The 24,078-nt window shown below is 41.0% G+C and overlaps 1 protein-coding gene across 1 annotated transcript in view; it reads left to right on the top strand.

Annotated features, from left to right (window-relative positions):
• The window catches only part of LOC128416284 (fer-1-like protein 4), a 62,195-nt gene that overhangs the window by 26,225 nt on the left and 11,892 nt on the right, over nucleotides 1-24,078 (top strand). Inside the window, exons 23-39 of the mRNA XM_053393826.1 lie at nucleotides 340-523; nucleotides 1,390-1,514; nucleotides 2,436-2,570; nucleotides 3,095-3,268; nucleotides 4,382-4,498; nucleotides 5,316-5,477; nucleotides 6,530-6,698; nucleotides 7,447-7,613; nucleotides 15,025-15,156; nucleotides 16,524-16,566; nucleotides 18,161-18,267; nucleotides 19,184-19,315; nucleotides 19,679-19,789; nucleotides 21,103-21,230; nucleotides 21,817-21,987; nucleotides 22,689-22,843; nucleotides 23,511-23,689. Coding sequence (XP_053249801.1) covers nucleotides 340-523; nucleotides 1,390-1,514; nucleotides 2,436-2,570; nucleotides 3,095-3,268; nucleotides 4,382-4,498; nucleotides 5,316-5,477; nucleotides 6,530-6,698; nucleotides 7,447-7,613; nucleotides 15,025-15,156; nucleotides 16,524-16,566; nucleotides 18,161-18,267; nucleotides 19,184-19,315; nucleotides 19,679-19,789; nucleotides 21,103-21,230; nucleotides 21,817-21,987; nucleotides 22,689-22,843; nucleotides 23,511-23,689 — 2,391 coding nt within the window. The remainder of the gene's footprint in view (nucleotides 1-339; nucleotides 524-1,389; nucleotides 1,515-2,435; nucleotides 2,571-3,094; nucleotides 3,269-4,381; nucleotides 4,499-5,315; nucleotides 5,478-6,529; nucleotides 6,699-7,446; nucleotides 7,614-15,024; nucleotides 15,157-16,523; nucleotides 16,567-18,160; nucleotides 18,268-19,183; nucleotides 19,316-19,678; nucleotides 19,790-21,102; nucleotides 21,231-21,816; nucleotides 21,988-22,688; nucleotides 22,844-23,510; nucleotides 23,690-24,078) is intronic.

Here is a 24,078-nt window from a genome sequence, read left to right as displayed (position 1 = left end):
AACCCCCACTTGGCCTATTGCTCTCCCTCTTAGGGTGGCATAGCATCCCGCCAGGTGAGGTGAGAAAAGGCTCATCCTTTTGTTCCTATGCAACAGGGCAACCTCTTTTGACACATAAATGGCAGGTTTTCTCTCATAGATTCTAACTTCACATACACAGGATCATAGGTTTGGAAGGGACCCATGTTTATCACCCAGACTGACACCCCCCCACACACACTTAGAACATTGCTTTATGTGTGGAAGCAGACCTAATAATTTATTTCATTCTTTTACTATATCAGCACTTCTTGCCCTTACCATATTTTAACTGAAAAAAATATTATTTGGGGCTTAAAGGTTCCAGGGTCACGGAGTGGTGACATCTTTGCAAAACTGGAAATCTACATGTGGCTTGGGGTAACTAAATATGTGAAGAACAGCACCGCAGAGCTACCAGAGGAGTTCAAACCAATATATGATAAGGCTGTGCAGGCTGCAAGGATTCCAGCGTACATCCCACCCAGTCAGCTCAACAGAGATGGTAAGACCATATTGCTTTTTGTTACCTCCCAGTCCTTTCAGAAATGAAAAGATATCATAACTCAAAACTAGCGCAGGATAGAAGATTCTGATGTAAGGGTAGCCAGATGTTGTTGGACTCCAACTCCCATCAGCCCTAACCATCATGGCCGGTTGTACAAAGCTGTGGCACAGCTGATTGGTGGCAGTGATCCTGTCCCATTCCACTAAACAGCAGTGACATTAGTGCTAGGAGAGTGGCTCCACCTTATGACACATGCCACTATTGTCAAACGCCATAGTGAGATAAGAACCTGCAATATACGTTCATGCCACACATAACTGAATTTTTTTGATATGTTACTGTTCAGCAATTTCATACCAGAGTGAAGAAATACAACCTCTGATATGCTCCTTGGTGAGCTCACTGCTAACATCACCTCATCACTCAAGTGTGTGTGTGTGTGTGTGTGTGTGTGTGTGTGTTACCTTAGCTAAGTTGGCAGGTGTATGTTTGTGTGACACACACACACACAAACATATATCTACCAACTTAGTTAAGGTAGCATTCAATGGATCTGAAGTGGACCCTGGTCCATGAAAGCTTATACCACCATAATAAATTAGTCAGTTATTCAAAGTGCCACAAGACTCCAATGAGCTTTAAAAATGAAATGTTCATGTGGAGCTTTTTTTTTCTTCTTGCTTTTTTTTTAGTTCTAGCAGTTTCTCTTTCATGATTAAATGCTGTTGGATATATTTATCATTCTGCCCCATTGTAAACTTGTTGGAAACAGCAATGATTCACATCAAAGTCCTGTCTAATGTGTGAACATCACACATGGCTGTCATCTTGGAAAGCTGATAGGTGCATTTTGCTTTTTGCAGACTTCAGTTACTTTCAGCTGCGAGCCCATTTGTACCAGGCTCGGGGGATTCTCCCAGCTGATGAAAATGGCCTTTCTGATCCATTTGCAAAAGTGGTGTTTTCAACTCAGTGCCAGACTACATGTGTAAGTGTATTTGCAGCAGACTTGTGAGTAAACACATTTAATAGCCCAGGTGAATATTGAAATGGTCCAGGATAGGGGTGGGGAAAACGCTCAGCAAGATGTTTTTGTTTGTGTTTTAGTGGGGAAATGGTGTTATAGATGTGGATAAAATTAATAAATGCCATTTTGGTTATTTTTGGTATGAAGGTAGAAATATAAGCTGCAAAGGGTAGCCTGGCCAAGCTAGGGCTGTTAAGGAAACAATAGAGAGCCATTGAGGGTCGTTACAAACTTCTTGCCCCAGGTGTGACCTGAGAATGGGGATTTGGAAGGTTGCCAGGGTAACTGCTGGGGAGGGGGAGAGCAAGGGGTTTCTGGGAGGAAGAAAGAAGAAGAGGGGAGAACCATCTTTGGGGTGTGCTGACTGCAAGCAGCTTATGCTGCTGCCTCTTGGAATGACTATGCCATAAGATCTGGACCCCCTCCATGCAGACTAAAGGTGTAAATAGGTGAATAAACCTATTTTCTTAAAGCATGACAGCCTCTGCCATGTCTTCCATTCTCCAAAGGGACACAGACCCTGTGTGTGTGCTTGTGGCCCCATGAGCTCTTGCCACTGCTTGGTAGAGAGAGGGGCAGGCACCGGGCTTTTATAACAATAGTAAAATACTATAAGAGTCCTGTTGGATGAGACCAGTGGCCCATCTAGTCCAGCACTCTGTTTCCAGGTTGCTCAACCTGATACCCATGAAAATCCCACAAGCAGAACGGAAGGGAAATGGTTAAGCAGTCCTTCCCTTTACTTAATTTCACAGACTCCTGGGGCAGCTGTTGTTTTAAAAAGTAAGTTGGGTGAAAGATATACATGACTGTGGATTGCATGGGTCCAGCCTGGTTCTAAATGAGCTGTTTAAACAGCAGCTTTGATCTCTGTTAATTCAGATCTTGGAAGAGACACTCAGCCCAATGTGGAATGAATTACTTCTGTATGACCAGCTCATTATCGATGGAAAGAAGGAGGACTTGAAGACAGAGACTCCAATTGCTGTTGTCAATATCTTTGACTACAATAAATTTGTAAGTTTGAACATATAAACTCACCTGTTTTGTGTGGCTGTACTTTTCTATTTGGCTGCAATAGCTTCTCGGGGACCAGGAACTCACATCGACCATAACCCCACTTTCCTGCAGAAGCAATTCAGAATGGTTTGGGAACCACCAGCAGGTTGAAGGAATAATATACGTGGCATGTTGCAGAAAAACCTACACCAATACAGTTGATCTAGTCAAGCACTTGGGTGGGCTGAATGTTCATACTAATCTAGTTCCTAATCTAAACAATGAGTTGGGAGAGAGGTTAAGTCACTCTAGCAGCAGGCTTGCTGAGCAGTGCTCAGTTGTGTGAATTTTCTGCATGAGTAAAGTAAAAAGCAGAGGCAGGATTGTGATACAGTGAAGATGGAGGTAAGGGAGCTCATTGCTCTTAGATACAAAGGGTGCTACAGTGTGGGTGAATTGCCCATCTTTGGATCTAATGGGAAACTGGGTTCCTGAAATAATGTTTCTTGCCATATCTGATAGCTGCTTCCTCTTCTCTCCAGGGTTCACCTGTGTTCCTTGGCCGAGCCTTTGTTACACCACTGGTGAAGCTGGTAGATGAGCCATACAGCAAACCTGCTCTCCAGTTTTTTGACATTTACAAGGGACACAAAGCAGCTGGGGAATTAATTGCTGTCTTTGAGCTGATTGAACTGGATTATAGTGGCTACTTAGAGGTAAGTGGGCTCATTGCCACCTCATGGCTACAGGGATGTGTTTGGCAGCTCGAATAGGTTGTGAACAGCCTGCGAATAGTTTCATAATAATAAAAAATGGCCCAAATCTCATGTAACAGTAAAGTTTTGTGCTGATGAGCTGGATTGAACTTAAGTGAAACCTCATGGACATGTGCTCCATCACTTCATCCTGTGTAGTGCTAGAGGACTTTGCCAGTGTTTCATTTCATTGTAATTAGGGATGGGGGAGAAATCTGTTTCAGTTTGCATTTAAAGGCAAATCTATTGCATTCACACTTTCCACATGAACCAAAACACAACCATCCTTCAACATTCCCCCTTCTCCAAATTTTGCAAAGTTCTCCAGCCAAGAAATGTGTGCAAAAATGTATACACTGGTGTAAAATGTATTTATTAGTATTTATTATAATGCATTTATTAGTGAAAACAACATACAAAATGTGCAATATTTGCTTGCAGCGATGTGCATATTAGGCAAACTATCATACGGACATCTCTATTGTGAGGACTCTTTACAAAAAAGAAATTGCAAATGGATATGGAAATGTGGAGAACTGAATTTAAGATTGGAGTAAGGAGAAACAGAGAGACACCAACATTGATAGATGTACTTATCCCTAACTGTAATTTAATTTTGTGTGTAAACCAGGGATTGTGATTTATCATAAACTCTGGCTAGTTAAACAAGCCAGCTTCATATCCCCTGGTTTGATGTTGGCTTGTTTAAAAACTAACCAGAATTTGTGATAAAACCAAGTTCTCAGGTTCATCATGTTCTCCTAGCAGAGGGGCCTTGTGTTTTAGAACAGGATCCTGAAGCATTGATGGGAAAGAATTTTATGGAAAGACTTGATATGAGACAGGTAGTACGCAAGTGCCTTTCAGTATATAACCAGTGACCATCTCTCACTGCTGACCACCCACAACCAGTGTTGTTCATACATCTAGGATTAGAAGAGAGAGCCTTCACAGCTTTCACTTTAGAAAGTGAAGATTGGTTATGATGGTAATTGGTGGATAAATTGACCGGTGGGCATTTAAGTCTACATAGCTATAGAGAAGACTTTTAAATTGTTGTTCTGTGCTGTCCAGCCATCAGTGCCTAGTGATGTAGAACCCAAGGAGCCGGAATATCTGGGAGACCCCCGTTCTGGACGATTCATTATCCCTGAAGGTATCCGACCAATCCTTAAAGAGTTTCGTATAGAGGTAACATTATTTGTTCTTCTTTTAGCAAAGGATTTATTTAACCTAACCATGTTGTTTTTAACCTGTTCAAATACATCAGTATTATAGGGATTCTCCCTCTTACGTATTGACATGTTGATTATTTTTAATCATTCCTATTATGTAATTGCAATTATCATATTAATTGTTGCTCACTTAGCATTTTGTATGAGCCAATGTGGGCGCAATTTTGTGAAAAAGTAGCAAGAAATAAACAGAGGAGAGAATGAAGGAATCTAGCTTGACACACAGTAACTAAGAATGCAATCCAAATTCCCTTTGCTGCACCAGGCTGTGGTAGGAATTGGATGGAGGTGTCTCTACCAGTGTCACTCCAATAGCACAGAACTCTCTGTTATGCCCACCAAATGTGTGGGTGAGTGAAAATGCGGCTGGTGGGATTCTTGCTGGTGGTGTTCTGGGGCAGAGATGAACTGAGGCCACAACCATCATGTGTTTACATGAGGCCTAATCCAGGCCCAATCACTACATCAGCTCCAAGATGGCACAGAGATTTGCCTACTCCCCTGCCTTCTGTCCAGGCCAGCACCACCACCGTGTTAAGGTCCATTGTTCCTCAGCTGGGGTTTGGCTTGCAACCGTAGGCTAGTTTGCAAGAAACAGAGAACAGGAGAGAGTAGGTGGGTGTCATATAGGTCTGTTAATCTAGAATGCATCTGTGACTGGGAAAGGTGCTTCAGTGGTTTTTGAGAAGAGGACCATTTTAGAGAAGGAGGGTGTTGGACCCTGTACGGAGTACCCAGAAGAGTCAACTCTTCTGCTTTCTTTCTTTTTTTAGATCTTGTTTTGGGGCCTGAGAGATCTGAAGCGTGTGAACTTGTTTGAGGTTGACCAGCCACAGGTGATCATTGAATGTGCTGGGAAGAAAGTGGAATCTGAAGTGATTACAGTGTACAAAGAGAACCCAAATTTCAATGAGCTTGTCAAATTTGTTGATGTGGTGAGTAAGAGGCAGATCTCAAAAGACTGGGATCGCCTTCCATTACTTGATTAACAAAACCAGAGTTGTATGGCAGTAATTTAGAAGCTCCCATTACCTTGAGTTAGCCTCCGCATTGTATACATTTCTGCTAAATAATGTTCCCATCCACTGAGAACCTTTGAGGTTTCCATGTGCTTGATTATCAGTAGAAATAGCTGAGCAACAACCTGAATGTTGCTGAATGGCTGATACTTTGGTCTTGAGCAGAGCTGTAGAATTCTGCTATCGTAGCTGTGGAAGCTCCAATGATGGAGCAATCTGCTGCTCTTGAAAGGCCATGCCACAGTAAAAAAGCTGCATTAAAAATACCACTAAAACATACATGCAAACATGCAACCCAAACAGTATATGTGATTAATGCATGAATTGATTACTTATAGCAGCTTTGGATTTATTTCTGAAATTTTGACTCTTAATCCATACCTTTTACTTGACCTCTCTTCCTAATGTTGCCAGGGTTGATGTGAAACATTCACAGTATCTTGTTGAACTAGGATATAGAACCATCCCACCAGTTATCAAATCACTTTATACAGTAAAGAATCTTATTTGGGACCTTATATTAACTGCTGACCAAGATTACTAATTCAGTTTACTGTTTTAATTTCTGTTGTCATTGCTGGGCTGTTTTAAAAGGATTGCTTTATTGTTTACTTTATTCATGGATGTTAGTTTTAACTGCATTGTTTTATTGGGTACAGGCAACTCCCTGTTTGTGTGGGGGCTGCATGCCAGGTCATTGCACATGTCAGTGGTTACACATAAGCCTGTACCGCCCCCACCCTGCCCCCCTTTGGTCATGTGTCAATTGGATGCACACAAAATGGTTGCCGCCTGTATTTTGATCCTGGTGTATTTTAAAATTTTCTGCATATTAACAATGTTGTGCTATATGTGTGTGTGCTTTGTACACTGCTTAGAAGTCATCTGGGCATCAAGCAATGTATAGTCAATAAATGACTAATAATGAATAAATAATCTGCTTTGTGGCACCTCATTGTATTCCACAGGAGCTTCCAGAGCAGGTGTACTTGCACCCACCTCTCAGTATCTTCGTGGTGGAAAAGAGAGCCTTTGGACGCTCTGTCATGGTGGGAACTCACATAGTTTCCCATATTATGAAATTTGCTCCTAAAGAGCTAGATGAGTTGGAAGAGGAAGACGACAGCCCACCCAAAAGTGAGTCTTTAGAATCCCAACTCCTTTCAGGGACCTTTCAATGAGGTGGAATTGTGTGAGGGTCAAGTTAGGGTTTTATGTGCTGGGATTTAACATTTGCAGAGTGTGACACCCTGCACATGGCATTGGACTAGAGCTACTCTGCTGCTCATGGCCATATCTAATTTCTTGGCATTCCTATGCCAGAAGGTCAAAGCCAAGGCAGAAAACATTCAAAGCACCATGCTTTGAAAGAAAAATCTAAGTCGAGCATGGTAGCAAGACTGTGCAAGCAACCTGAGCTTCAGTATTTCTCCATTTTGGTTTTTTAATATCTTCTCAGAGTCACAGTCACCCATGCTGTGAACATATAGAGACTGTATTTCATGAAGGAGTTTTAAGATGAGTCAGGCCAGTGGTACATCTAAATGCAACATCCTTTCTCTTTGTCAGTTAATTAGAGGAAAGTTGTGGGTGGGTGGCAAAGGGCAGGGCCACACCATACAATTAAAGCACATTAAACACACATTTAAAGCATATGGCTTCCCCCAAAGAATCCTGAGAGCTATAGTTTGTTAAGGGTGTTGGGAATTGCAGCTCAGGGAGGTTGAAACTACAGTTCCCAGAAATCTTTGGGGGGAGTTGTGTGCTTTAAATTTGCACTGAATGTGCTTTAAATGTATGGCGTGGGTTAGTAAAGCAGAAATGATTCAGCAGGTGAAGGCATGTATTCATACTAAAGTATACAATTTATCCTGTTTTCCTACAGCACGGAAAGCCTCACGGCCGAAAATCTCCAAATCGGTTCTGAATCTTGGTGCAGCTGCTGGGAAGACGGTGATAAACATTGGTGCAGCTGCTGGTCAGACAGTAATAAATATTGGTGCAGCTGCTGGAGACATAGGTAGCAAAGTAAATCCCCTTAAGCTTGCAAAGGTGAGTGCAGCAATTGGATGGTCACAGATTCTGCTGTTAGAGGAGTGTTGTGGCTCATAGGAAGTGCCTTTCTAAATCCACATTGCAGAAATGGATTTTCCACATAGCTGAATCATTCAAAAAGCTTAGGTAATTCATGGTGAGGGAACCTTACTGAGCAGCAGAAAAGGGGGGGGGGGATACAAACAGCAGGGGTGATATCATTGGAACAGATCCTCACAGATTTCAGTAGTGTCCCCAGGGAAGATTCTCAGACACATCCTTTTATCCTAAATCCCAGGTATTTATCACAAAAGGGAGTGCTGAGTTGCAGTCCTTTGTTACTGCTCTCTCTAGTAGTAGGCATGGGTTGTGGTGTGTATGTGAGAGAGCTATGCATGTTACACATGCACATCTGCCCCAAGGAAAACATTTTGATCTTTTTCTTCAGAAATTTCCTTTGTAAGAAAAGCCATGCAACAACTGTGGGAGGTAATATGGTGTAAGGGATGTGAGTCATTTCCATATCAGAGCATTAGTAAGCAGTCAACATAAAACCAAGAGAATCTGGGAGATAAGAAGCTCAGAAAATCGGTGGAAAGCGTGATTAAAGTTAGAATTATCTTTGAATGATATTTATTAAAGTTTCAAAAAAAATTTACAAAAATAGAAAAAAGAAAAGAAAAAACAAAACAAAAAAGAACAAAAAATACAAAATACAGAAAAATAGAAAACAATTAGAAACAAATCAGTCTTTCCAAATCTTATCTTTCATTTACTTATTTCCCTGACCTCCTCTCACCTCCCTTTTTTGTATTCTAATTCAATAGTTATTTCAGCAAATCCTTACCCTTTTGACTTTTATCTTAATATTTTATCTTAATATATTCTAACTTTACATTTTCACCTGTAACACTTCCTCTTTACTTAATCCTTTTATCTTTCCTGCTAAAACCACATAATTTAATTCCAACCTCTTTCTAGCATTCCTTAATTTTACAATATTTCTGTAAATAGACTCTAAATTTCTTCCACTCTTCTTCCATCGACTCTTCTCCTTGGTCTCGGATTCTGCCAGCCATCTCAGCCAGTTCCATATAGTCCATCACCTTCATCTGCCATTCTTCCCGAGTGGGTAGATCTTGTGTTTTCCAGTACTTTGCGATAAGTATTCTTGCTGCTGTCGTAGCATACATAAAGATAGTTCTATCCTCCTTTAGCACCTACTGGCCGACCATGCCCAAGAGAAAGGCCTCTGGTTTCTTCTGGAAGGTATATTTAAATACCTTTTTCATTTCATTATAAATCATCTCCCAGAAGGTCTTAATCTTTGGCCACGTCCACCAGAGGTGAAAAAAGGTACCTTCACATTCTTTACATTTCCAACATTTATTATCGGGCAGGTGATAAATTTTTGCAAGCTTGACTGGAGTCATGTACCACCTGTACATCATTTTCATAATATTCTCTCTTAAGGCATTACATGCCGTAAACTTCATACCTGTGGTCCATAACTGTTCCCAGTCAGCAAACATAATGTTATGTCCAACGCCCTGTGCCCATTTAATCATAACAGATTTAACCGTTTCATCCTGTGTTTTCCATTTCAGCAGCAAGTTATACATTCTTGACAGGTTCTTAGTTTTAGGTTCTAACAATTCTGTTTCCAATTTTGATTTTTCCACCTGGAAACCAATTTTTTTGTCCAAATTATATATCTCCCTTATTTGATAATAGTGAAGCCAGTCTCGTACTTTGTTTTTTAATTTATCAAAGCTCTGCAGTTTTAATCTGTCTCCTTCTTGTTCCAAAATTTCCCAATACTTCGGCCAATTTGCCTCCATATTGAGTTTTTTCAGAGCCTTAGCTTCCATTGGTGACAACCACCTTGGGGTTTTCTTTTCAAGCAAATCTTTATATCTTATCCACACATTAAACAGTGCTTTCCTGACAATATGGTTTTTAAACGATTTATGCGCTTTGACCTTGTCATACCACAGGTATGCATGCCACCCAAAAACATTATTAAAACCTTCCAAATCCAAAATGTCCGTGTTCTCAAGAAGCAGCCATTCTCTCAGCCAGCAAAAAGCTGCTGATTCATAGTAAAGCTTCAAGTCTGGCAGGGCAAATCCACCTCTTTCTTTAGCATCAGTTAAAATCTTAAATTTTATTCAGGGTTTCTTGCCCTGCCAGACAAATCTAGAAATATCTCTCTGCCACTTCTTGAAACAGTCCATCTTGTCCAAAATTTACAATGTTTGAAACAAGTACAACATCCTTGGCAATACATTCATCTTTATCGCAGCAATTCGGCCTAGCAATGATAACTTCAGATTTGACCATATTTCTAAATCCCTTTTCACTTCCATCCAACATTTTTCATAGTTATCTTTAAATAAATTCACATTCTTGGCAGTCATATTAACTCCCATATTAACTTTCTTAACCAATATTAAACCTGTCTCCTTCTGGAACCTCTCTTTTTCAGTCACTGTTAGATTTTTCTCTAGCACCTTAGTTTTCAGCTTATTCAACTTAAAACCCGCAACCTGACCAAATTCTTGAATTAATTGTAGCACTCTTTTGGTACTGGATTCTGGCTCCTGTAATGTTAAAACCAAGTCATCAGCGAATGCTTTCAATTTGTACTGTTTAGCTCCGACTTGTATACCCTTTACCAATTGATCCCTTCTAATCATATTGAGCAAAACCTCCAGTACCGATATAAAAAGCAATGGGGAAATTGGGCAGCCCTGTCGTGTTCCTTTCTCAATCTTAAATTCTTCTGAAATCACATTGTTCACAATTAATTTTGCTTTTTGTTCTGAATAAATAGCACCTATACCGTTTTCAAAACCTTGGCCTACCCCCATTCCCTGTAAATTTTTCTTCATAAAACTCCAAGAAATATTATCAAAGGCCTTCTCCGCATCCACAAATATCAAGACTGCTTTAGTATTAATATTCACTTGTAATTTTTCTAAAATATTAATTATATTCCTTGTATTGTCTGACAAGTGCCTCCCCGGGAGGAAGCCCACTTGGTCTTTATGAATTTCTTCTACCAATACCTTTTAAAATCTTTTAGCCATAATTTCAGCAAAAATTTTGTAATCCACGTTAAGTAGAGATATGGGACGATAGTTCTTAAGCTGTGTCTTTTCAGACTCTGTTTTCGGTATAAGTGTAATATAAGCTTCTTTCCACGACTCTGGAACCTTTCCCCCCTCCAATATTTCATTACAAACTTCCTTCAAAAGCTGTACTAGCAAATCTTTCAAGGATCTATAATATCTTGAGGTCAAACCATCCGGCCCTGGGGATTTGCCCAATTTCATATTCTTAATGGCTCCTTCCACCTCTTGGTCTGTTATTTTGTAATTCAGCATTAACTTGTTCTCTTGAGAGATTTTTTGTAGTTCATTTATTTTCAAAAATCGATCAATATCCATTTCCTTCTGGGTCTCCTGTGTATATAACTGTTTAAAGTATTTCTGGAAGCACTTCCTAATCTCCACAGGATTCTGTATATTTCCCCCCTCAACTTCCAGATTGGTAATTGTGTTAAGTTTTTGTCTTTTTTTCATTTGCCAAGCCAACAGTTTCCCACATTTGTTAGCCGATTCAAATGTCTTTTGTCTCATCTGTTTGATCTTCCATTCTATTTCCTGATTCATCAATTTCATATATTGTACTTGATATAACTTTATCTCTTTCAGAATCTCCTGTGATTTTGGTTTTGCTCTCAGTCTCCAGAATTTTATCCTTTTTTTCATTTTGAGCCCTCCTTTTAATTGCATTCTGTTGTATCAAAAACCCTCTCATTACTGCTTTACTTGCGTCCCATATTACTCTTTTTTCAACCATGGTATTCATATTTATCTCAAAATAGTCTCTCAGGGTTTTTTGGGCCTTCTTAATCACTCCTTCATTCCTAAACAAGGTGTCATTCATCCTCCATCTAAAGGAACCAATTGGTGTTAATTTCATTTCCATCTTCACCGCATTGTGATCGGAGCAAGTTTTAGGGCAAATTTCCACTTTTTTGGTCTTCGGGGTCAGTCCCCTAGTTATCCAAATTTGGTCAATTCTCGTCCATGTCATTTTGGCTTCAGAAAAGAACGTTCCTTCTCTTCCCAAGGGGTTCTTAGTTCTCCAAATATCAACAAGGTCCATATTGTCAACCATATCAAAAAACGTCTTTGGTAATCTACCATTATTTGTAACCACCTGTCTCTGGGCCTTATCCATATTTGTAGACACCACTCCATTCATATCTCCCATCAAGATCATATTATAGTCCAAATAATCCAGCAGAATTTCATGCAGCTTCTTGAAAAATTCTGATTTCCCCTCATTTGGTGCATAAACACCTACTATCAAAAACTTCTCTCCTTGTGATTGAATTTCAATTGCAACAAATCTTCCTTGGTCATCTTTAAATAGAAATTTCGGTGACAGGCTCTCCTTTGCATAAAGTACTACTCCTCTTTTCTTGACTTTATCTGATGAAATAAATTCCTGGCCTAATCTTTTATTGCTCAGAATCTTCCGATGTAGCCTTGTCACATGTGTTTCTTGTAAACAAATCAAATCCAATTGTTCTTTTTTTAATAAATGAAAGACTCTCCGTCTTCTTTCCGGGGAGTTCAGTCCATTCACATTCCAGCTTAGTATTTGCAGTGTCATGATGTAATTATTCTGTTGTTCCTCCACCCGTGCCCAGTACTTCGTCAATATCAGTCAGTGGTGCCGGTTTCCCTCTTTTTGGCGAGCTCTTCTCCAGAACTCCTGGCTCTTTTCCGAGTTCTTTCTGCAGATCTTCTCCGTGGTTTCCCAAAAACTTGTCTTTTTCCTCAACTGATCTTATTTTTATCTTTCTTCCTTTGTATCCAAAAGATAGGCCTTGGGGAAATTCCCACCTGAAGACAATTTTATTCCTTCTCAGGAGGGCAACCAAGTCTCCAAAGTTGGATCTGAGATCCAAAAGATGTTTCAGTATATCTTTAAAGATTTCCACTCTTGATTGCAGAATTGTCAAAGGATTCTGGAAGTGTAACCCCAAAATTTTATCTCTCTCTTCTTTAGATCGGAGGGTAATCAGATAATCCCTTATTTTAATCTTCTTTCCTCCTTTTCCTAGTCTGAAGGCCCTCACGATTTTAAATTCCTCTTGTTTCAAATCCGCCTTCCAAAACTCTGCAAATTCCTGTGTCAAAAAGTCTATCAAGGTGCCCTTCTCCAATTCGGGTACAGCTCTAATCCTTAAATTCGTCTGTTTGTCCTTCAATTCAATCATAGACAGCGTCAATTTGTGATCTTCAATTTGTTTCTGTAGGTCTGGAACCTTCTCTGTTGCCAATTGTGTTACCTTAAATTCCGCAGAGGCAGCTTTCTCCTCAGCTTCATCTGCAGTCTGTCGGGTCAAAGTGGATTCCTGTAACAGTTTCTGGATAGATTCTGAATTAGTGTTCACTTTCTGTCCCAAACTGTTTAAAGTTTCAGTGTTTAAGTCAATTTTAGTAGTTGCAGTATCAACCTTCACTTTGGTCTCATCTACAATCGTTTTTGTCTCTTCGACCCTCTTATTTGTCTCCTCAACCCTCGTACTGAGTTGCACCAAAGATTCATTGATCTTTGCCAATGCGTTCGCTAAAACATCTTCTGAAGACATTCCACTAGACTTCGGTTGTGTTGGTACCGTCACAGATAAGGTAGTAAGACCAGCAGCTGATTGCCTTCGCTGCCCCAAGGTCTTCCCAGACCTTGTTGTTCTTTCTGAAAGTGACACATCTACTTTTTCTTTCCCATCTGCCATAACCCTTTAACAATAGAAGAGCCAAGGTCACCCAGATGCACTGTTTCTGTTTACCAGTGGAAAATTCCCCTTGTAGCAATTTCTAAAACTCCCTCTAGGTGGAAACAATTACAATAGTCCAAGAAAGAAACAATCTTTTAAAACTCCATCCGAGAAGAATAAACAGTTCCAATTTTTGGCTACTTTTTTGTTATTTTCCAATTACTTTCTCTCTTTCTTGCAAACAAAGAAAAGTACCTGGTCACAATGTATCTCTCTTGCTGTTTGCCAGCCTTTTGTTAACAATTAAAACACAGACAGTTTCTGTCAGCTGGCAGACCGTTCCCAAGTTTGAGCAGTGGATTTTAAGTTCTTTCCTTCTCTCTTGCAGGTATGCACAGTCCAAAATGTCCCCCCTCCTTCCCTGCTTCCTAGGAAGGGGGTTCAAAACTTTATCGTGTTAGAAATCAGTCCTTTCCAGACGAAATCCCAAAAGCTTTAGCTTAAAGTCTCTTTGCTTTGATCTATTTACAAAAAGCGGAAGGCGGACTTCCTGTTTAAACCTCCCGGCTTCGGTATCCAATTAAGTCTTTTCCTCCTTCCCTTTTCAATATCTCCAGTTTCCCCTACTCACGGGTAGTTACTTTTTATAGCCGAATTGTCCAGGAAAAAGTCAGCACTCTCCGGCAACGGCTGTGCGGCTTCGCTCCGTGAAAAGAGCAGTTGACTCACAGCACCGCGCCACTCACCCCTTTTTCGCTCCGGAGCCCGTAAGTGGGTTCCCTTGCGATTTGGGGGGGCGCAAAAGGTGCCCGCTGAGTCCCACACTCACAGGCTTCACCGCCTGTGATTCTTGAAGGGTCCCCGCTTCACCGTAGCGGTGCAGACCCGATTTCCACAGAGCTGGTCCCTCGGGAGTCAGAGGGAATCTGCCATTTGCCAATGGCACTAACCCGGAAGTCCTAAAGTTAGAATTATCAAACCTATAGAACAAGCTTTGCTAAGGAAGAATCAGCCTGGCTTCCCCCAAATGGAATTTCTGCTTCACTAATCTTTTACAATTATTTGAGAGTGTCAGTAGAAGCATTTTAGTAGCAAACATTCTACACAGTCCTTCATGAATGACTTCTGGATGACCATAACAGAGATAAGAGAATGGGTCCTCTTGTGGACTTGTAACTAACTGAAGAATAATAATCCAGTGAAGTCCAGTAAAAGGATAGTTTTCACAAAGAAGGGATATAAGCAACAGGGTCTTCCAATGATTTGCTGTTGAAATTGGTACCATTTAATGTATTCATAAATGATCTGGAATTAGGGAAAGCAATGATGTAGTAAAGCAGCAACATGTGGACCAGAATTCAGAATCTAGGGGCCCTCCAGGTGCTGTTGAACTCCAGTTCCCATCAGCTGTTATTCCAGATTGCTAAATGGAACCTCCATGTTTGGGAGCAGTTTACCTCTTACTCATTGCTGGGGGAATAGATGAGAGCTTGCCTATAGGCTTCATTGAGCCATCTGGCTGGACACTGTTGGAAGAAGGACACTGGACCTGATGGAGCTTCTGGGCCAACCCAGTCAGGCCCTTATGTTCACACATGCCTTTGATAGATTGAGATAATTTATTCTCAGGCACCTCTGAAGAAACTCCCAATTGATAAACTCATGCCGAAGGAGGAAGAATTTGAGGAGGAAAAGCCTGAGAAAGAAGAGCTGGATTGGTGGTCTAAGTACTATGAATCGTTAAAGGAATTAAACAACCAGGTAATGGGATTTCAACTACTGAATTGTATTTGCAATAGAAGGTAATCTGCTGCCGTCCATATGCTTTGGACTACAGCTCCCTTCATCCCTGAGCATTGGTCATGCTGGCTGTGGCTGATAGGAGCTGTAGTCCAAAAAATCTGAATGGCAGCAGATTGGGGAGGGGGGAGGGACTCAGGTGTGAAGCAAATGACTGCAGTAGAGAACTACATAGGACAGGTAGGAGGAAGCAGGAAAAACCATATCCTGTCAGGATACTGCAATCCCCTCATAGGATTATTGTAGAAGGAGAAGAAAGAAGAATGGGAGGGGAGTAGGAAAGGTTCTTGAGTAAAATTAGCAAGAGGATGGGTTTTTTTATGGATTGAGAACTACTTAAAAAACAGGAAGGCAATTAAATGATGAAAAAACAAACAGTTTATTTCAAATACTAAAGTGCTTTTTTGGTTAAAAAAAATAAGGTGCCAGTAATCATATCTTGATAGGAATGCTGTGTGTGCTAGCCAGCACAAAATGGCTGCTATGGGCAGGTGCAAAAGAGGTGGCCGTATTCTGTATCATCACAAAAAGAGTCATGCCTTATTGTACTTTGTTTACAATTCAATATATGAGGTTAGGATGTGAAGTAAAGGGTGCTTTGTTTCTAGAACATCACACATTAATAAATCAGTTTAGGTCTCCCTAGCATACACAAATCCTTGCAGGATTCCCAGCAAGGCCACAACGAGAAACTGTCATATCCTGTGAAGCTTTGTGTTCTAGTACAGGGATGTCCAACAGGTCAACTTTGGGTGTTCCTCCCCCCAAAAAAGCTCAAGAACTTTGGTGAGGGCTTCCCCAAAAAAGCTTAACAACTTTGGTCAATCCAATGGTTAGATCACTGCCAGTGTTTTTATAGTGGGAGTAGATCGCAGTCTCTGGGGAGTTGGACACCCCTGTTCTAGTACAAAGCAGGATTCTTTAAAAACTGAATTGGAATGAGGGGTGGGTGGGTGGGGGTTAGAATGGTGCCCAGAGTCTAGGAGAGGAGCACTGGTGGTGGGAGGGCTCCACTCTGATGGAGGTCCCAGCTGTACTCTAATAAGCTAAAGTTACCTCTTTTGCATTTCTCCTGCCAACCATTAACAAATCAAAGTTGGTCATATCCATTAATTTCAATGGGTCTACTCTGAGTAGGTCTAATATTGGAGACAACTCAAAATTTGTGTTATATAGCTTCTGTTTTCTGCAGCAAAATTTATGGGTTTCTGGAGTCTTGGGGGTGGTGATATTGTGAAATTCATCTCACATTGTTAATAGATTTGTTCAGTTAGTAGTGACTGATGGTTATTTGTCGTAGTCTGATTAATGACTATCCCATTTTACAGTCCTACAGTGATGAGGAAGAGGAAGAGGACCCAAATGATCCAGGTGAGATCTTCAAACTGTAGAAATTGCCAGGACAAGGACCTGAACTTTCCTGAATACCTGGTGTTCAAATGACCTACCCATCCCAAAGTGGTGTTTTTATTATTGTTCTGTCTGTGCTCCCCTTCCCTGAGCTGTGAGAAGCACGGTTCCCTATGTTGGTGTAATTTGGAAAAATAGGTAAAATTGTGCCTGGGTTCAGGGTTAGCACGTCAGCTGCATTGGGTGGTTAAAAACATCTTTGGGTTATTTGTATCCACTCAAGACCAAATGCCTAAAGCATTACTCATCCACTCTCCCTTTCTCTAGGGAATGTTTATTCATGCAGTGATCGGTTAAAGCCAAGGCTGGATTCAGCCATATTGGCATGATTGTGTGGTATTTGCCAAATGCAAAGGTTACATGCTATATGGTCAAGTACAGCATGGTGAGCTAGCATAGTCAAGTGCTAGTGAATCTCTCTGTAAACTTGGATCTTTACGAGGTTTATTTCTAAAACCAAAGAACTGTATTATAGTAGATTAGTTCATGATGTACCAGCATCTCTTAAAGTTAATGTAGATAGTGTGTTTATGCTTGTCTTGCACCATGAGACAAAACACACTTTATACTTTGAACTGGACTGTGTGGAAAAGGAGTTTTCTTAACCGGGGATTCTGGAAAAGACTGACTATTGGAAAGCAGGAAGACTCTGATGTTCTGCTGGAAGACTCTGCTGGAGTTGTGCATACTTTGCTGCTCAACCTAGTCAAAGTGTGGTGTACAGTGGTACCTCTAGTTACGAACTTAATTCATTCTGGAGGTCCATTCTTAACCTGAAACTGTTCTTAACTAGAGGCATGCTTTCACTAATGGGGCCTATTGCTGCCGCTGCGCCGCCAGCACATGATTTCTATTCTCATCCTGGGGCAAAGTTCTCAACTTGAGGTAACTCTTCCAGGTTAGCAGAGTTTGTAACCTGAAGCATTTGTAACCTGAGGCATTTGTAACTCGAGGTACCACTGTAGTATCAACAACAGAGGGGGCCCCCAGTATAGCAGGTGATGGGTCTAACATCCTTTGCGGGAGAGAGACCAGTGGTGCTTTTTGTGAATATCGGTCTATTTGGAAATGTACAAAATGAACAGGAATTATAACTGGGCACAGAGTCAATTCACAGTAATAGGTGTTCAGTCTCTCAAAAACCTCTTTCTCTGTCTAGAACCTCTTTGTAACACTGGTTTTGGATGGCAAACTGCTCCTTTCAGATTTCATAGGACTGGTTCACACACAGCCATTTTAATGAAGCACTATGCTTGCAGAAACCTCCCAGTGCCTACCTACAGTGTGCCCTGGTTCTGTCAGCTGCGACAGGTGTCTGCAGTGGAACCACTTCCAGCCTTTCTTTGCCCTGTGCTCACACTGAATTGTAAATTGCAAGCATGAATGCCTGATGCTAGAAAGAATAAAGGAGAAGAACGGGGTGGAGAGCGACAATCTGGTCATTGACTTTGTTGGAAATTGTTCAAAGCTGCAGGGGTTGAATGGAAAATCTGTGTGATATTTGACTGTATGAGTTGAGCAAATTATACCATTAATTTCTCAATGTCTTATTTAGATGGAGGGAACTTAAATGTTGCTTCTCTTGATGTGGAAGTGGACGATGGCACGATAGTTGAAGTTGAGCCACCTCGTCCCAAAAGAAAACTTATAGCTACATTAAAGGTAGGTCTTTCAGAGATAGAATCCTGTCCTAAGTAATCAAGGGTACATCCTATTAAGGATAAGTAAGGGAAGGGCCATGGCTCATTGGCAGAACACATGGGTTGCATGCAAAAGGCACCAAGTTCAATCCCTAGTGTTTCCAGGTAGGGCTGGAAAAGATTCCCACCTGAAACCCTCAAGAGCTGTTGCCAATCAGTGTCAGCAATACTGAGCCAACTTCCAAATGGTCTGACTAGATACAAGGCATTGCCTATGTTCCTATTGATTTCTGTGAGACTAGGGCTTTCAGTGCCCCCCCCCAATTTGTATATTATGCACATCAATTTGGGCATTTCCTGCCAGTTGATTTGTGTCTGCTCCTGACATTTACCACACACACAAAATCGGGAAGGAGTAGTGGAAATAATTGTTTACTTCACTATTTGCTCAGGCCAGGAAAGAGTGGCCTGTCTTATTTATGTGTGTATTGATGTTTGTTTATAAAAGTATTTATATGCCACCGTCTCATATTTTTTTTTGACTATGGCACCAATGTTCATAATGTTCTATTCTGTCAGCCTTTGAGGTTGAGACCACAGTGAAGAATGATAAGGAGAGATGTGGATGACTGCTCTTTTATTAGCTCTTCAAAACCAACAAAGATCACCTTGCAACATCTTAAAGACTACACATTTGTTATGTCACAAGTTTTAATGGATTTAATGGATCCACTTAAAAAATGATGTAGAGACCTGTAGTGACCTGTAGCACCTGTAGCGACATGACATAACCTATTCACTTGATCGGTGATAGAACTGAAAACAGATCACTAGAGGGGAGAGGCCTCTGGTTGCACTAACTGTTCTCTGTACTACTAGTTTTTATTATCAGCTGTTATGGCAAGAAAGCTCTAAAATTAACACGTCTCTCATTTCAGATCTACAGTTCAGAGCTGGAAAACGAGTTTGACAATTTTGAGGACTGGCTCTGTATTTTTCCACTTCATCGTGGGAAAGCCAATGAAGATGAAGATGGAAATGAAGAGGATAATTTAGTAGGAAAATACAAGGTAACTGGCTGGATTCAACTAACCCTATGCACTAACGCAATGGCGGATCTAGCCTGCTCTGTAGGATGAAGGCTAATACTTTGCTCAGAATGTAGTAATAAACCTCCTTGTGTCTATTCCTTATGGAGTTATAGCTTTACTTTTACTGTGCTCTTCCTTCTCCTGTCTCTCCTGTGATTTATTGCACTTCCAATATATGTGTCACCAGAGGTGTGGTAGAGCTGTGATACTGCAGGACTCAACATGCTGCAGTCTCCTAGGAAACAAGAAGAAAAATATTCTGACAGGTGTAGGGCTATTCAAAATATCATTCTACTAGAAAGAGTGATATAGATTGCCTTTTATTTAATCCCTCTTTTGCAGGGCTCATTCTATGTCTATCGGGCTGAAGAGGCAGGTGCAGAGCACAAGATCTCCCAGGGCATCCCCAGAAACAGACCCATTAAGGTCCTTGTCCGAATTTATATTGTAAAAGTAAGTATTTGTACAGAATGGCATGAGTTTTGAAACCTGTGCTACAATTACCAGATAATGAATTCATAACCATCCCACAACCTGCAAAGTCCCCTGGGATTCTGTTGTCACTGTTTGTATCTCCTTTGAGCTATGGCAAGGATGATCTCCCAAGATGGATAGTAGCTCTGTGATTTAAACCCTTCATTCAATTCAAGCTCCTAATAACTGTGCTTTCATGAATTTCAGGATGAGATGTCACAGAATGAGCCCCTGGAATTTCCAGACTCTGCCTTTTATATTGGGGAGACTTGGGACTGCTAGTGCCATCGATTCCATTCCGAGATGCAAACAGCATTCTAAAATGTTCCGTATTTTGCAGGGAGCCTCCAGACTGTCAGTGTTTTGCAGGAGGCATTCAAGTGCATATGAAAATGATAGGTTTGCACAGTTAAAGTAGATTAAAGTGCTTTATCATCCCAGTGCATCAAATCTCCATCTCCATTTTAAGCAGCCTTTTTGCAGTTTGGAAAGTGACAGGGAAATGCATTGAAAAGTGAGGGATGGATGAATAATTAATGGTAGGACATGTGAATGCCCCACAAGCAAATCAGAATGAACTCAGGCTGACTGCTCATTGTCATATAACTGTCCTACATAGAAATCAGAACGAATGCTGCATAACCTTTGTGCAAAATAATCAGGATGAATGCTAAATAAACAAGAGCCTGCAATATATTCCTTTACCTCAGCACACCATAAAAACATAGCAGTTCTTTTCCACTTTAGAACAGTACTGCTTCATTGAAGTTCCCTTTTGAGGGAAAGTGGGGTTGTCTCACTCTCAGGGGTTGTCTCACTCCTCCAGGGCGTCCTGGTTTTTACTTTTTGAAGTATGGCAACCCTAGGTTTCCTCCCCACTCCATTCAGGTTCGATTGGCTAGTGACCATAGTTTTGCCTGTAACATGTGTCCTAGCTTCAGCAATCAAGCCTTCTGAAGTGACAGGCACTTCAATCGTTGTTCTGCTCCTGCTTGGGACGTATTGGTCTGGCTGGCAGGAAATAATTTTTTTGGGAAGGGGAAAAGCGGCTAACTTCTAGGTCGCTCTGCCTCCTGAGGCTGGAAATGATTATTTTCGAGTTCCTTGTAACTCTATGATTTTATAACTCTTGATGTTTTGATCACGTAACACAGGTCAGTGATCTTTTGCAATAGTAGTTTTCCGTTACCGATTCAACCTGCAGTTTCATGAAGGTGTTTCCAGACAAATATATGTAATGCTATATGGTTTTGTTCCACCAATGTTATAGTGCCACGTATTATGTTTTTTAGGCAACTAATCTGAGTCCAGCAGACCCCAATGGCAAGGCAGATCCCTACCTTGTGGTTAAAATTGGGCAGCAACAGAAAGACACTAAGGAGCGGTACATCCCAAAGCAGCTGCATCCAGTCTTTGGAGAGTAAGAATGCAGCTTTACTTTGCATCTGAGTTGTATCCTCTCCACATTGCTTATAGCAGACTTTGCCTTACCACTAGGTAAACCTAGGCAACTGCAAAGGGTAGCTTGTGTTGGTCCCATTGTTGGAGATGCAAAAGGGAGGGATTCATATTCTCAGCACCACCTAGGTGTGCATGCATCTCTAACAAGATGGTGGTGCAGCAAAGAAGGAAAGAGGGCTGGATCTATAGGAAGATGAGGAAGGGTATAGCAGTTATCAAAGGATAGCAGAAATGAGGGGTGAACAAACGAGAGCATTGTTTGGTTCTGCCAATGACTTGACCACGTGAGATGGGGGAGGGAAATTGGCAAGTCCAGGGTCTTCAAGGTGAAGGGTCTGTTAAAGGGGGCTTGTGCCAGTTGGATGTCATGGATGGATATGTGTGACTTTACCCAGATATGATACATAGGTTTAAAATGGTGCAGGTTCTATTACAACAAGAATTAAAGTGGGGGTGGTTGTACAGAGCCTACTTCCATAGGTTGTTTCCCATCCTTTAGTTGCCCATATATATTCTCATCCTGTCTGCCTCTCTCTCTTCTTCAGAGTGCTGGAGCTGAGCATATCATTTCCCATAGAATCAGAACTCACCATATCAATATTTGACCATGATTTGGTCGGATCAGATGACTTAATTGGGGAAACAAAGATCGACTTGGAGAACCGATTCTACAGCAATCACAGAGCCAACTGTGGGGTGGCCTCGCAATATGACACGTATGTAATGTAGAAGGAGTTAGCAAGGCAACCACAAACCCTTCTTGTCATTTTGTTATTATTTTTTAAATTATTATTTTGCAGAAAGTATTGCTCTTTCAAGTGGCTGGTAGCAACTCTGTAGCCTTCCCAAGGAAGCCTGTTTCTATAGTGGTGGGTAGGGGTTGGACTCTGCTCCCTGCTCTATAGAAACGTCTCCTGGAATGCTAGCACTAAGATGAAATAAACCAGCTTCACATTCAGTTATATACCCATTAGGAGGTAATGGCTATGGCCTCACATGATACTAAGCCATCATTTGATGTAACTGTTCAGCAAACCATGGGTCATCTTACAGATGAGCTGACAAGCCACAGCTTATTTCTCCAAAGCTTAGTTTGTTCTCCATCTGATCTTGCCTTGTAGCTTAGATGAGCACCAAATGAAACAAAGTTAAACAAGGTAGTTGGTTCAGACATAATGCCATGCTAAAGTTAAAACAAGCCATGATGAGTTAAGCCAATAACAAACCATGGTTTCACACTGCTTTGTTTTCAGAAAACAAACCATGGTTTCACACTGTGCTTTGTTTTCAGAAAACAAACCATGGTAAGTCTGCTAGGTTCAGATGTTCAAACAAACCATACTTTGACTTAACAAACCATGGTGTAGTATTATGTGCAGACCAGGCCAATAAGTTTGATCCTGTTCCTTCCTTACAGAGAGGGCTACAACATGTGGCGTGATGCTTTCAAACCCACACATATCTTGGACAGTTTGTGTAAGAAGAATTCACTCCCCTCAGCTGAGTACAGGCGGGAGGAAGTCAAAGTAAACAACAAGATTTTTAAGATCCCTCCTGAAGCTTTTCCTGAAGGTACTGGTTTATGCTAAAAACAAAAACAAAAAAACTTTTTTTACCCAACTTTTCTGTCAAGTTGCTCAAGGTGATATACATTGTTCTCATGCTCCCTATTTCATTTTCACAACAACACTGTGAGGCAGGTTAAGCTGAGAGGCAGTGACTAGCCCAAGGTCATCCAGTGAACATCCCAGCTCAGTGGGGATTTGAATATGGGTCTACCCAATTCTAGTCCGACACTCTAACCACTACAACACACTTGTTCAGTGTTTCAAAGGAGAACATAAAGCAAAAGCTGCTAAAGTGAGCAGTGGTGAGATCCCTTTGAGATTCCTATATAATTTATTTATATTAATGATAATAATGGATTATTTGTACCCCACCCATCTGAATGGGCTGCCTCAGCCACTCTGGCTGGTTTCCAGCATATATAAAAAATAAAAAGCTTCCCTATACAGTACAGGATGGCCTTCAGATGCCTCCTAAAGGTTATATAATTCCTAGGCTTTGCCATGGCGTTCTTCATTGATTGATACTGATAAACAGTACTGATTCTGTCTGGCCCCCTTTCTTAGGGGCTTCTGGTTTTTTATATTATTATTATTATTATTATTATTATTATTATTATTGCTGTTGTTGTTAATTATTTATTTATTATCATCATTATCATTTATTATTATAGAAGCCTTTGTAAAAGACAAGAAAGAAAATGAAGATGAAACCTGGTCTGCTTATGATGAGCACAAGGCTTTGTATGTTCTTCAACACTGGGATGAAATGCCAGAATATGGATATAAATTAGTACCAGAACATGTAGAAGTTCGGTCCCTTTACAATCCAGACAGCCCGGGTCTCCTACAGGTGAGACGAGACTGTTGGTTTACTCATAATACAACTTCTGCACATTGGTACTATAGGATCATGTGCAAGGAATGTTGCACTAGCACAACCGCAGCGGGGGAAACACACCCCTGTCATATCCATTGTAGGAAGGGCAAGGCTGTTATACAAAGCAGATATAGACAGAAAGGGTGGTATGGCAAGAGGCAGCACTTGAGACCAAAAATGCATACCTTCTTCCACAATCATAAAGGTATTTAGGCCAGCTATTACCAATGTAGGGCCCACTAGGTGCTTTGAACTATAAGTCCCATCAGCCCCAGCCACCAGAGGACACTAGGTTGGCAAAGACTGGCTTAGCTTCTTCCCTTTCCATTGAAGCCTTGGGAAATCATACCTGTGTCAACGTA

This window comes from Podarcis raffonei, chromosome 6 (assembly GCF_027172205.1).
Source record: "Podarcis raffonei isolate rPodRaf1 chromosome 6, rPodRaf1.pri, whole genome shotgun sequence".
NCBI lineage: Eukaryota > Metazoa > Chordata > Lepidosauria > Squamata > Lacertidae > Podarcis > Podarcis raffonei.
The sequence above is the reverse complement of the archived record's forward strand: the minus strand, read 5'-3'. Positions and strand labels throughout refer to the sequence as shown.